We start from the raw sequence: 14,562 nt of genomic DNA on the forward strand, positions 1-14,562 counted from the left end.
TTATATCACTCAAAGCGCTTTGAGACACCTTCCGGACATGAAAGGCTATATTAAAAGCAAGGATAATTAGTAGTAGTTTTCTAACCATCTAATAACATTGTAAACAATGCAGCCTCACACAGTGTTTCCCAGGTGATGACTAGATTCACAACCCGCTCAGACATCCTGATCACCAAATTTCAACAACAACAACAAATTACATTTGTATGGCACTTTTCATGTCGGGAGGACGTCCCAAGGCTTTTAGAGTTGCAAAGGGCAATTTCAGAACAGACACCAGGATATCTTTCTTTACCCAGAGGATAATTTAAAGAATGGAAATTACCAGAAAGGGTGATTGAGGCCAGATTTGTTAACGTAAATATATATTTAACACAAAGTATGTTATATATATGTAAAAACACTTGATGCTGTGATGGGAAGACGATAGGGTGGGTATTCTGGAATAGCAGTAAGTATGAATCTGGTTGATAGTTAATTAGCAGATCACTAACAACCATTGCTGTGCGCAATTGGCTGCTGTGTTTCACCCACAAAATATACAGTTAATTCACTTAATTCACTTCACAGTATATTCTGTGAAGTGCTTTGAGACGTCTCAATAATGTGATAAGGTGCTATATCGAATGCAAGGATTATTATTACTCTCATCAAATTGGCCAAAGAACCTTCTTCATCCGAACCGTTCTTGTGATCTTGCGATCATTTCCCTGAAACCCTCACTGTGTCCGCCTTGTGATATAAACATGGAGGAATAAACATCCTGTCCAATTTTACCCCCCACCTTCATCCCCGACCTCTCTATAACAGTTCTTCCCAAGAACAGTTCCTTGAGCCTCTCTCCACACACAACAACACACGATAACCTTCATGGGCACAGACTCCAGCTATCCTATGGCCGAACACAGCATCTCACTATTTGTAGAAGGTCCTCCAATTGAACGAGCATATGGTAAGGGCCCAGTGTAACACACAAGCATAAATGATTGATTCTCCAACTACGTGTTTTTTGTTTTTTTAGTTGAATGGAGTTACCAGAGAACCCACTCTACCTGCTGTGTAAATTTAATAACAGATGCAACCCCCAAGGCAACTGATAGAAGCCTTCCAGGCAGCCAAAGGACATCTTATGTGCTTTATAACTGGGCCAAGGTTAGAGAGGAATGTGGAGCACAATGCTGAGCCAGGGGAGTGGGGGAGCGGGGAGGTGACAGTAGACACGACAGTAGACACGATCTTCAGGCGCGACGTGAAGATAGTGAAGGAGGGGGCAAGTTGGAGGGATAGAGGGTGTTCCAGAGTTTCAGGGCGTAGTGTCTGAAAACGGGATCGATTGTGGAATGGAGGGCACAAGGGTATTAGTGCTGTGCTGAACTTAGAGATCTGATGTACAGCATTGGTGTCACATCCCACTATCGACACAAATCTCTGAGCCTCATCCTCAGGGGTGTCAAAGTATCACATTTGGACATAAAAAGGTTGTCAAAAAAATTGCTATTAGGCTGTAAAAGAAATCCGTGGAGATTCAAGGACCATCACCTGAGAAGGAAAGAGTCACACTTTGTCTCTTTATCTACAGTCTCTATGGGAATTGAATGTGGGCTCAGTATGTTACCTGTGTATGAATCTATAATAATAATAAATAATAATATAATCCTTGCATTTGATAAAACGCTTTTCACGTTTTCTAGATGTCTCAAAGGTCTTCTACAGAATATGCTGTAAAGTGAACTGACCGTATATTTGTGGGTGAAACGCGGTAGCCAATTGCGCACAGCAGCGTCCCACAAACAGTCGTGGATTGAAAATGACCAACTTATTATTGTTTTGTTTTGGAGGGATTATTATTAGGCGTGTGGAGTAAGGAAAGAACCCAGGTGACTCGCTTGCAAGGCGAGTGCCCTAACCACTGAGCTTCAGGACTCAAAATGTTCACTTAGCTGGGAAACAGTTCAGAGAACATGTCATGCAATACAACCAACACATTATCTCCTTTAATAGCTGGTTTGTTCCAGCACGAGTAATTGCTAATAATTAGACCCAGCAAACACAGCACTGAACAAGTACAGCGTAGCCAAGCACCCTCTGTTACTATGCTCAGGATTGAAAAACAGAGGATGGAGGTGGATGAATCAATATTCTGTAATTTTTGCTTGATAATTCTATTGATTTTATGATTCACTTGATGAGCACTGCAAAATAATTAAGGAAGACTTAAAAAGGTTACAGAGTGGGCGGAAAGGTGGCAGATGAAGTTCAATATTGAAGTTCAACAGTGTTTCGCCCACAAAATGTACAATCAATTTACTTTACATATGTATTCTGTGAAACATTTTGTGACGTCTTGATGAAGTGATAAGGCACTATATCAAACGCAAGGTTTGTTATTATTATAAGGAGACATGTGAAGTGTTTTACTTTGGTAGGAGGAATAAATAAGCCAATTATACCTTAGGTGGTAAGAATGTATGAGTGGTAGAGGAGCAAATATATTCAGATTAATAAGTCTTTAAAAGTAGAACGCAGGGGACCAAGGCCATAAAGAATGTAAATAGTCCTGGCATGGTGTCTGGAGGAACAGAACACTAAAGCAAAGAAATAATTTGTTTGAAACAGTGGTTAGACCACATTTGAAGTACTGTTTACAGCTCTGGTCAGCATATTACAAGAAGGATATTGTGGCAATGGAGAGAGTACAATGTAGCTTTAGTAAGATATTACCAGAAATGATAGAATAAAACAGGTTACTGCTTTTTTTTCTCTCCTGGAGATGAGATGATTGCGATGAATCTAATAGAGGTGCTTAAAGTTATGAAGGGATTCGATAAGGTGGACATACAAAGGTTGTTTCCACTTATTGGCAAATCCATAACGAAGGGACATCAATATAACATGTATGGTGTATAGTAACGGGTGTCTGCGTGTGTCAGACACCCAGCTGACCAAAGCAAAAATCGCAACACGGTGGGGAAAAAACAGTTAATTCATTGTTTTTAAAGCTAGCAAAAGTTGGGAGAAAATTGTTTTTTTTTACCCAATTAAAAAAAAGGTTATTTAATGATGAAAACGATTGAAAATTGACATTAATGGTCCTCGTTTGTAGAACTTTTGTTATGTAGATAATAAGACAGCTCAGTGATTTAGTTGAGTGACATGTCTCTGGCACAGTGTAAACCTTGTGCCGGAGTGTGGCTGGATACTAAGGTTAATCTACAACATATGTTTCCAGCCAACAGGGGATGTCAGGCGACCTTGAGAGAAAGTCTCATCCTTGTGAACAAGTCATTTCCATATCAATAAATCCACGTTCTAAAAATAAAGAAGGGCCCAATTACCCATCAGGAAAGGAAATTCTGCAAGGAGCACAATTTTAATTTTGTTTTTATAATAATAAACCTCGCATTTGATTTAGCGCTAATAATATCACAACATTTCTGTGAAGTGCAGTTACAAGTGTATACTTGTAGCTAAACACAGCAGTCAATTTGCACACAGCGATGTCCCACAAACAGCCGTGACAAGTGGATTGTTGGCATGTGTGTGTCAGGCCGGCTCAGTTGGTAGCACTCTCACTTCTGGGTCAGAAAGTTGGGGATTCAAGCCCCAGGTCAGGACTTGGAAATCATATAGTCTATGCGGACACTCCAATGCAGTACTGGGAGGTGTGTTGCATTGTAGAAGGTGCCATCCTTCAAATAAGACACAAAATCGCTCTCCTCTCATTATTGTGTCTGAGGCAGTAACTGAACTGAAGGCGGCAAAATAATCTGCAGGATCAGAAAACAAACACAGAGGCTGAGTTCGGAAACCCTGCAAATGGATTACAATCTCATGATTTTCTGATAATATCACTGCGAATAGAGACATCCAGGTACACTCATTCCTGTATTATTCATCTTAATTTGACATTGAATTATTTTGCCCAGGTTTGATGGGAGATCCAGATAAGCTGAACCCTAACCCTAAGTCTGTTACCCATAGACAGCTACTGGTGCTTAGCTCTGAATGCCTGACACACTGTGACCTGTCTCTTCACTTTAAGGACGCACTGGACATAAAATGTAATTGATATTCTTCGGCTTTCTGAAAATTGAAAGCACATTTGTATTTTACTTCTGGATTCTATTGTAACTTATTTGTTGACCATTCCCCCATACTCAGCCTCTAATCACTGCGATTACAGTAGTGTGTATCTTTACTCGGGGACGGACTCCTAACAAACTGGCAATCTGAATAACAACTGGAATGATTTGAATAAATCTGGTTTGATTTGGCTGAATCAGATGGTTTGTGTTTAAGATAATGGCACTGAACCCAACGCTTTTATTTCCCCACTTCTGAACATCTTCAGCGTTCTAGTGTTGAAAATATTATTAATGATAATAACCCTTGCATTTAATACAGCGTCTTATCATGTCGTTGAGACGTCTCAAAGTGCTTAAAAAATATACTGTAAAGTGGATTGACTGTGTATTTTGTGGGCGAAACATTGCAACCAATTGCGCACAGCAGTGTCCCACAAACAGTCGTGGATTGAGTGACCGCCAGTGAACTAATCCGCCAACGGAAATAGTTTCCCTTCGTTCACCCTTTCGAATTGCCTCATAATTTTGAAAACTTCTATTAAGTCTCATCTTAACCTTCTCTGCTCCAAGGAGAATAATCCTCGCTTCTCTGGCCGCTTCTCATAACTGAAGTCCCTCACTCCTGGTACCGTCCTGGTAAATTTCCTTTGCGCCCTCTCCAATGCCTTGACATCCTTCCTAAAGTGTGGTGCCCAGAACTAAACACAGTATCCAGCTGAGGCCTAACCAGTGTTTTATAAAGGGTCATTATAATTTCCTGACAATTGTATTCTCTGTGTCTATTTATAAAGCCTAGTATCCCATATGCTTTTTTTTAAAAACAGCTATATCTACCTGTCCTGCCATTTTATTTACTTATATGAACCCCCAGGTCTCTCTTTTCCTTCACCCCCTTCAAGATTGTACCATCTGCTTATATTGCCCCTTATTCTTCTTCTCAAAATGCATCACTTTTGTGTTGGCTGTCTTTTATTAACCCATATTTTACTAAGTGAAAAATTATTTTGTCCCGGATTATAGTCTCTGGAAGTTTCCCCACTACTGACGTTAGGCTGACTGGCCTGTAGTTCCTGGGTTTCTCCTTCTGTCCCTTTTTGTACAGGGGAATAACATTTGCAACCCTCCAGTCCTCTGGCACCACCCTGGTATCCAAGGAGGATTGAAAGATTGTGGCCAGAACCTCCACTATTTCCACCCTTACTTCTCTCAGTAGGATACATCCCATCCAGACCGGGTGACTTATCTACCTTGAGCACCGTCAACCCTTGCATCCGGGTTAACTGAGACCGGACAGCGAGCGATGACAAATTTATTCCTAAATTAGAAAGATGTGCCAAGAGCTCACTTTGCCTGGCACTTTGTACATGATTTGGTTCTGGATCTGGAGGGGAACGGTGGCCACCTGTTGAAAGGGTCGGGTCACCTTCTCGAGGAGATCTCAGGCTGGCCTCAGTCGTTGGGACAGGCAGAGAGCAGCTCGCTCCGAAGCCTGCCGAAGCGGTGGTCAAAGGAAGTTCAAACTGTACTAAACACACACCGGTCACGATGGAAATCAAAACTGCTCGCCTTAATCTCCTAAAACAATAAATCATTCTTAAATAACAGAAGGTTCAGAACAGCTTATTTGTCTCTATTCAATTCTCACACGACTTGTTCAACCTCTGAATGATCTCTGTGGTTGTTTCCTCTCCCAACTCTCCCTTCCAACATTTAGAAGTGTCCATTTTTTCCTAATAATAAAATGTAGTAATTATTGCGTCTGACGTAGATGCAATTTCACAGGAGGGCATCTCAAAGCGTTTCACAGGAATTACTGTACAACAACAACCCAAGTTTATATAGCGTCCTTTGTGTAGGATAGCATCTCATACACTGGGCGAAGTGTAAAGACTATTTTGTGAGTGATGTTGCCAGACTATCAATAGGCAAATCTGAGTTCTTAATGGAACCGTGACCTTCACTAGTTCACCTCGAGGAATTAATCTTTTTTTTAACATACATATATAAAAAAAATTTGCTACATTCTGGTTATTAGGTTTTATGGTCAGACCATGTGTGTGCAAAAAATAATTCAAATCTATTTCCTGGACCTATAGCCAAAAGCAATTTCAGTCTCTCGGTCAATGTTTCCAGTGTATCAGGGGAATCTCATCTGTATTTTTATGGAATATTGCTGGTACATGCATCATAAGAGTACTTAAAGTAGCTGAATTTATAACAACAGAAGTGGAGTGTGATTGACGCTCCATTAGCCTCATCCAGCATTGAATTCCCCAGAAAGGACTGGAAGACTGTCACTTGAGGGAGCTCGGGGGGAGGCTGGGGAAGGGGAGGTGGGGACGTGGTGCAAGGTTACAATGGGACCCCTGTTACTCTCCTCCCTGGAGCTCCTGACGCAAACAAGACCTGCCATCTCGTCGGGCTGCTCCAGATAGAAATCTTTAAAATAAACATTAAAAAAAATCTAATTTCAATGGAGCACGAAAACCAATCCAACGGAAAGTTAGCAGTGCTGAAAACTATTGCATCTGATAAAGGGTAACTCCACTCATTCTAGTTGTGCATCTTATCTAACTCACTGGCACTCACCGCTCAACAAGACTGCATCGTTCCAGTCTTGTTTGGACTATTTGTGGGACACTGCCGTGTGCAATCGGCCAGGCAAAGTGGTCCTAAAAGTGGAAGCAACTCTTTTGTCCTTTCTCTCTCAGATTGTTTCTTCGCTATTTTCGCCCACAAAATATACAGTCAATTCAATTTACAGTATATCCTGGGAAGCACTCTGACACATCTCGAAGACGTGATAAGGCACTATATCAAATCCAAGCATTATTATCATATTATTGCTATTAGTGATGTAACTGAGCAGACGCTCTGAAAATTACACGCGAGGCTGATGAAGGTAAAAGTATCAGAACTGGTGGAAAATAACATGGGATTAAAAAGTTTTTTTTTTTTATCTGAATGAAACATCTCAAAGTGCTTTGCAGTAAGGGGAACCATAGAAATTCATAAGAGAGAATCATGAGAGAGAAGAGAGAAATGTACAGTGCCGCTCAGTGAGAAAGGCACTATCATATTGGCAGAGGGTGTTTTTTGGACTGGGGAGAATTCTACACACTCTCTGGCAGTGGATTACAGATTAAATTTTGTACCGACTTTTGTTTCTAAATGGAGTCCTTAGTTCAATGGGAGTGGGAGGAACCGGGTTCGATTCCCGGGCGGGGCGAGACCTCAGGCAAGTTTCCTTTGCCCACAAAATATACAGTCAATTCGCTTCACAGTATATCCTGAGAAGTGCTTTGACACGTCTCGGCGCCGTTGATAAGACGCTGTATCATATCCAAGGAATCTGTGCTGTAGCCTGTGTGATTGGGAAGTGCATTCCCTTTCGCTCTCACTGCTGTGTTACCTGCTGGATGGTTGGTGTGATGACAGGGATGATCTGTTTCTGCCGCCCTGACAGAATGATGATATCGTCGAGGGCCCACTGATCGTACCCCTCGCCTGAGTGCACCGGCTGCCACCAGCGGAAACGAGTGTAGGCCGTGCGAGCCGCCGTAGGCACCTCAAAGTAGACAAATCTGTTGAGGAAAGAGCAAGTGGTTACAACGTAATAATAATAATAATGAGCACAGCACAGAAGGAGGCCATTCGGCCCATCGTGACTGTGCCTGCTCTTTGAAAGAGCTATCAAACTAGTCCCACGCCCTCCGCTCTTACCCCACTTCCTTGCAACTTTTTCCTTTTCGAGTATATATCCAATTCCCCTTTGAAAGTTATTATTGAATCTGCTTCCAAGCATTATTATTATTATTATTATAATATTGGGACATTGGTGTGCTGGTGCTGCCAACCCTTTCTCCCCATCTCCTCTCCTCCCCCAGGAATTCATACCTGGATTCACTGAAGTCCGAGAAGTACATTTCTGAGAGCAGGTGCCAGGTTATGCCACCGTTGTTGCTGTATTGCAGTAAGACTCCCTCCTCTCTGCTGTCGGGCAGGTTACAGGAGCCAGTGGTCCCTCCGATACGGATATAGAACTGGATGAAGTCCACCCACTGGGTGTCCAGGTCCCAGCTGACCAGTTGCCTCACCCCGTGCTGGAGAAAAATGGGTCAATGTCAGGGCTTTAACACGACAGTCATGAATGATTCCTTCCTCCAGGAGGTCCCCCGATTACAATAGGTCCAGCAAAGAGCAGCACTCTTCCCTTTTTATTGGACAGAGTACTGTACCACCAGAGGTTATTCATCAATAATTTTTGGGACTTCAATTTTTAACACGCTCGTCTCCCAAGCGAGAGGACCCGGGTTCGATTCCCGGGCAGGATGAAACTCAGGCAAGTTTCCTTACTCCACATGCCTCTGTTTACCTAGCAATAAGTAGCAACCCGGTTATTAGTCTAGTCGATTGGCGGATTGCTTTCTGGGGTAATAATCCCTCCAAAAAAAAAGAAAATTGTTCATTCAATCCATGACGGTTTGTGGGACACTGCTCTGTGCAATTGGCAACCATTTCACCCACAAAATACAGTCAATTCACTTTACGATATATTCTGTGAAACAGTTTGAGACGTCCCAATGATGTGAGAAGGTGCTATATCAAATGCAAGAATTATTATTATTATATTCAAGGAAAAAGACATTATACAAAGGAGCAAAAAGCCTACCCTGAAGAAGTAGAGAGATGACCCTGAGGAGATGACTCCACAGCCTTGTTCTGGTTTAACAATTTCTCCGCCAATGACCTCCTGCCAGTCGTTCCTCATTGCAGTTTCATTCTCAAAGTCGCACATCACCGTTGAGGACAGCGTTGACTCTGGTGTACAGACTAAACCCCCGTACCCTGGGTCACATCTTTACAAAGAGAAACAATCACAAGATCAACACGATAGGTTCGGGTGAAGAAGGCCCTTCAAGACATCGCTGGTCTTTCCTCCCCACTGCATGCGCTGCCTAGTTTAATCCATTGCTGCTGTTTAAGTTTAATTAATTAACCTTTTAATCTAGTTCTTTTTCAAGCATTTATCTGATTCCCTTTTAACCTATACCACGGGGTCTATCACACACTACCGGCTAAAAAGTAGCGATCTCTTTTTGTTGCTTGTGCAGAATGGGGCAAACCAAACAACAAGCACGACAGCAAATCGCATGTATGTAGCGCCTTTCCAGCACCTTGGAAGGATGCGAAAGAGGAAGGTCTTGAGATGAGCCTTGAAGGCGGTAAGGGAGGGGGCGAGGCAGAGGGATTCTGGTATGGAGTTTCAGAGGATGGGGGCAGAAAGGCTGAAGGCCCGACTGCCGATGGTGGAGCAAACATGGAAAAGGCCAGCGCCCGCTGAGCGGAGGGAGCGGGCGGGTTGGTAACGTCAAGTGATGTAATCGTACAAAATAAATACAGCCTCTGGGATTTTCAAACTAACGCCCTGTAGATTTACACATAGTAACCTGAAGAGTATAGCGACAGAACGCACGGGCTGAGAAAATGCCATTCATATCACCAGGCTTGTTAGGTTCACAGGCCATGAGTAATCAACCCTACCTTGCCCTCTTTAATCTCTTGAGGGGAAAGTCTGCATAAATATTCCCCAATCACCAAAGATAATCAAGCAAAACACTGTCAGACGTTAAATTCCTACAATCGCAGTCACTTCTTTGATCCCAGGGATAATAGGTGTTTCCTTGCATATTCCATGTGCAGGTGGGATGCATGGAAATCTCAGTTTGGTTTGGATACTCTTAAGGTTTCCACATGTGTTAGACACCCGGCTGACCATAAAATGAATTTTAAAAAAAATTCCGTGGATATGTGGTACTCTCAGTCTGGTTTGGATACTCTTTAAGCACGGTGATGGGTTTCTTTGAGTGTCAGACTGATCAATCGGTTGATCAATAGGTTAGGAACAAGCAAGTCAGTTATTCGGCTCATTGAGTCCGTGTCACAATATGTTAGGTCATGCTGACAGCTCTTTATAATGTCACGTGTGCACCTTTTTTTTCCCCATATCCCTTACTTCCCATGTTTTCTGTCTATTTCATTTGTGGACAACTCAATTGATTCTGGACCTATGGCTTCCTGGGTCAGTACTTTTCACACGCTCACAGCCCTTTGTGGGAAGAAAATGTCAGGATTTACTTAACCAGCGTAGCTCTAATTATGAAATGATGTTTCCCCCTGTTAGTTCTTTCCTGTAATCAATGATGCTATATTATTGTAGCCGCATACTTGCAGACTCCATCGTAACACCAGCCATGGCCATTGCACATCTCAGGACACTGTTGGCCAATGTAAATATCGTCTAAAGCCCATTCATCTTGAGGAGTGTAGTAATTCTGGCTCCAGCGGAATCGTGTCGCACTTGACCTGAATAATTTGAAACAATTGTTAGTCTGAATAATTTACTCCCTTAAAAGAGCTCGTCATTCACATCATGGTTGTATGTTGGATGCTGCTTTGAGCAAATTGGTTGCCCCATTTGTCTATACATACACAGTAACTAACTTAACGGCATTCATGGGTGAAAGCTGTTTAAGACTTTTTAACATTGTAGGTGTTCTAGCAAACGTGAGGGTTATTATGTTAAGTTATGATAAGAGTGAGCGTAATTAAAAGTGCCAATTCTTATGATGTGGAGATCATAACTGCTGTGCGCAAAATTGATTGCTGCGTTTCATCCACAAAATATACAGTCAATTCGATTTACAGTATATTCTGTGGAGCGTTTTGGGACATCTCAACGACGTGATAAGGTGCTACATGAAATGCAAGAATTATTATTAACAGCAACAGAGCTGGGGGATTTTGGTTGATTCTTTACTTAACATTTCTGATTTTTCCAATAAACCAGTTGTAAGTAAATAATTTATTTAATAACCTGAAATCCAAAAGAGATTGAAATCCCCCCCCCTACCCCTCCTCCCATTGTGTGAGCTACTATCCACCAGTTTTTATCTCAGTGCATGCCCATCACCCCAATTCTTGCCAGGCTCCATTGGCTCCCCGGCTCCGAATAGATCCACTTTAAGATCCTCACCTTCACATACAAATCACTGGCACTCTCCCTGTATCTCTGATCTCCTCATACATTACTCGTCTGCCGGACTCCTATGCTCAGCTAACACAGAGCTGCTACGCGTCTTTGCTATTGTCTGTGCCACCATCGGTGGTCAAGTCTTTACTCATTGTACCCCTAACCTCTAGCGCCCGCTACCTCCCGATGGTGGGGACGTGAGATGATTTGCTCCAGAATCAGTTTGGAGACTGTTAAAGAAGAAACACCTAATCTGTAACTGGCAGTCACAGTGTAATAATAATAATAATAATTCTTGCATTTGATATTGTGACTTATCACATCATTGAGACTGTCAACGCACTTCACAGAATATACTGTAAAATGTAGTGACTGTGCATTTTGTGGGCGAAACCCAGTAGCCAATTGCGCACAGCAGTGGCCCACAAACAGTCATGGATTGAATGACTGCATTTTTGTTTATATATTGAAGGGATTATTACCTGTAAAATAAACAGGAATATAAATGTGCAACGGCAGCCCTGCTACAAAACCTGTTTTGACAGGAATCTTCTTTTAGCAAAAGGATTTTCCTGATCCCGGGTCAAGCTCCATAATTGTGATCAAGGAGCTTAAACATCAGTGTCATTTATCCCAAACTACTTTCGAGATCCTCGTGAGTTTTGATATTGAGGTTTGACTGAACGATGCTTTAGTATAACTCAAATATTGTATTGCTTTTGGCAACTGTAGATTAATACTGCACCTCAACGAGTCACAGCAATGTTCTGAGTGCCATGTACGGTCTACCACAAGAAAGTGTGTGTGTTTTAGTGTGATGTGCCAGTTCAGGTGGACTTTAAAGACTCCATGGACTCTTTGAAAAGAGAATGAACATGTTCTAATCAACAAACCCCAATCCAACAATTTGTTGGACATTGTTTTGCGCAAATTGGCTGCCGCGTTTGCCTACAAATAAATGGCCAATAAACCACACAATAAAATCTTGTGAAGGGCTTTGTGACGTCTCGATGATGTGATAATAGGCTATGTCAAATGTAAGGATTATTATTGTTATTATTATAATGTGTACATCATTCAATAGTTTATATGCAATAGTGTCATTTTTAGTACTCTCCTAACCCGGAGAGCCCCGCGCTTGAATTAATAGTATTCAATCTGTCACCATTTACTGCATGAATTTATAACATTGCCTCAGATACATTTCAAGGTCAGTGAATGAGAAAGGTTCCAAACGAATATGAGAGAAACAGGTTCTCTGCTCTAAAACAGGTGTCGTGGAAACGTTTTCCTATTTATTCCAAAAACATTAATGTGGCAATCACTCTTGATTTGCTTTATAGGATAAATAAAAACCTGCATTTGACTGCTGCTCGCACTCCATTAAGGAGCGGGGGGCAATATGCAAATATGTAACTCATAAAAAGCATATTCATTATCGGAGGCTGAGCAACAAATGCAATTTGTCTTGAACCACATTCAATACCTAGTACAATTGGAAGAGATGAACTGTCCCGATACGCACAGATTGCATCAAATTTCCTGCAAATAATTTATGAAATTGGCACGGACGTTAGTTAAATCCTGAGGCCGTTTTTGAGCCCATTTTTAAACACTAATCTTCTTTGTGGTTAATGTCCGTCCAGAGACAGCGGAGTAGCGCACATATTCAATCAGCGTTAAACAGAAACGGGTTACTTTATTTCCCCCCTTTATGGTTGCCTGGCAGATTAAAAATAATTTCTTTTGCCGCTGGCAGCTGTTAAGATAATTAAATCCGCAGTCACAGGTTGGGGGAGGAGTCCCATTGCTGTCCAGTTATCTGGATGGAGCCTTTCGCATTTGGTGGATTGATGAGCGGAGACAATTGGTGGGAGGAAAATGATTAATTTTACACATCGCAGAATCAGAGAATGCCACAGCATGCTGCAGAGACAAGGCGTTTGGCCCAACAAGTCTGCACTGATGTCTTTCTGAACGTGAGCTGTCTAATCTAACTCCACTCTCCTGCTTGCTCCACATCCTCTTTAATGTTCCTCACTTTCAGCCACCTCTCCATGTAGAATTTTGTGGATCGTTACAGTACGGAAACAGGCCTTCAGCCCAAATAGTCAGTGCAGGTTTCTTATTCTCCACATGTGCCTCCATTCCTCCTAATCCCTTCTCCTATCGCCTCTAATGCCCTTCTCTCTCATTAAATCAAATCTACATCAAATTTCCTCAGTACATCAATGCTTTTTGCTTCAACCAAAACTTCCACATTCTCACCATCCTCTACATAAAGAAGTTCCTCTTAAACTCCCTTTTAGATCCGCTTTCCTACATTTCTTGGTTTCCTCTGTTTACCTAGCAGTAAGCAGGAACCCGGTTTTAGTCGATTTTCAGGGGTAATAATCCCTTCCAAAAAAATAAATAATGAGGTCGCTCAATCCACAACTATTTGTGGGACACTCTGCGCTATATCAAATGCAAGGATTATTAATGCTATTATTATCATTATTATTATACCAAGCTGCTTGTTAAATGAGTCCAATGAACTAGCCTCTGGTACTCTAAAAGTACCTATGGACTCTGTCTCAGCAACAACAACAAAATTACATTTGTAAAGCCCCTTTCATATCGCGAGGATGTTCCAAGGCACTGGACAGGCAGTGTTTTGGACCCGAGCTGGGGGGTGGGATTGGGGAGGGTGGAGGGCTGGGGGGGAAGCAAGGTGATCGAAAGCCAAGTCAAAGAGGAGGGTTGTGAGATGGGTCTTGAAGGAGGCAGAATACGTTCTTACCATGTTTTCTGTGGCAGAGGCACAGTTACTCTCCTCCAGTGAGAGAATGCAGAGGAATGGTAGGCACTGGCTGAGGTGAATTCCTGGCAACTGGGCATACTGGGGAAACACTCCTGCAAGGAAACACAATGACACAGATGTTTATCACACTGATTTCCATGAACATTTGTACGTCAGCCTGGCTCAGTCGTTAGCACCGAGTCAGAACGTTACGGGTTCAAGCCCCACGTCAGGGCTTGAACTCACGTAGTTTAAGATGATACTCCAATGCAGTCCTGGGTGGGGGTGAGGTTGGCATTGTCAGAGGTGCTGTCCTTCGGATAAGACGTTAATTAATAAATTAATAAATATCAGGTTCATCAAGAGATCTCTGATATGGACTGGGATATGGACATTCTGACGTGAAGGGCACTATACAAGTGTAATTTGTTGTTGTTGCAGTCATGAGGGTATCATAGATTGGTCCAAGTCCTCAAACTGGGTATTGAGAAACATTTATCCAGGATATAATTTCTCAGGCTTGTGGTGACACAGGGCTCACAGTCATTAACATAGACATGCACAAGGTAACGGGCAAACAAAGGAATTTTCTTTCTGCGGTACGATTCTTTGCGAGGTTTAAGTAAAGCCGGGACAGATGTCTAAAAAAAACAAAGTATAGA

At 42.2% G+C, this 14,562-nt stretch overlaps 1 protein-coding gene across 1 annotated transcript in view; it reads right to left on the reverse strand.

Annotated features, from left to right (window-relative positions):
• Positions 1-14,562, reverse strand: part of reln (reelin) — a 178,251-nt gene that overhangs the window by 52,241 nt on the left and 111,448 nt on the right. The window contains exons 23-27 of the mRNA XM_007890885.2: positions 13,901-14,013; positions 10,314-10,451; positions 8,758-8,944; positions 7,983-8,188; positions 7,498-7,669 (exon numbers count right to left, since the gene is read on the reverse strand). Of these exons, the coding sequence (XP_007889076.2) occupies positions 7,498-7,669; positions 7,983-8,188; positions 8,758-8,944; positions 10,314-10,451; positions 13,901-14,013 (816 nt within the window). The remainder of the gene's footprint in view (positions 1-7,497; positions 7,670-7,982; positions 8,189-8,757; positions 8,945-10,313; positions 10,452-13,900; positions 14,014-14,562) is intronic.

Source organism: Callorhinchus milii, unplaced genomic scaffold (genome assembly GCF_018977255.1).
Source record: "Callorhinchus milii isolate IMCB2004 unplaced genomic scaffold, IMCB_Cmil_1.0 Scaffold5, whole genome shotgun sequence".
NCBI classification, from domain to species: domain Eukaryota; kingdom Metazoa; phylum Chordata; class Chondrichthyes; order Chimaeriformes; family Callorhinchidae; genus Callorhinchus; species Callorhinchus milii.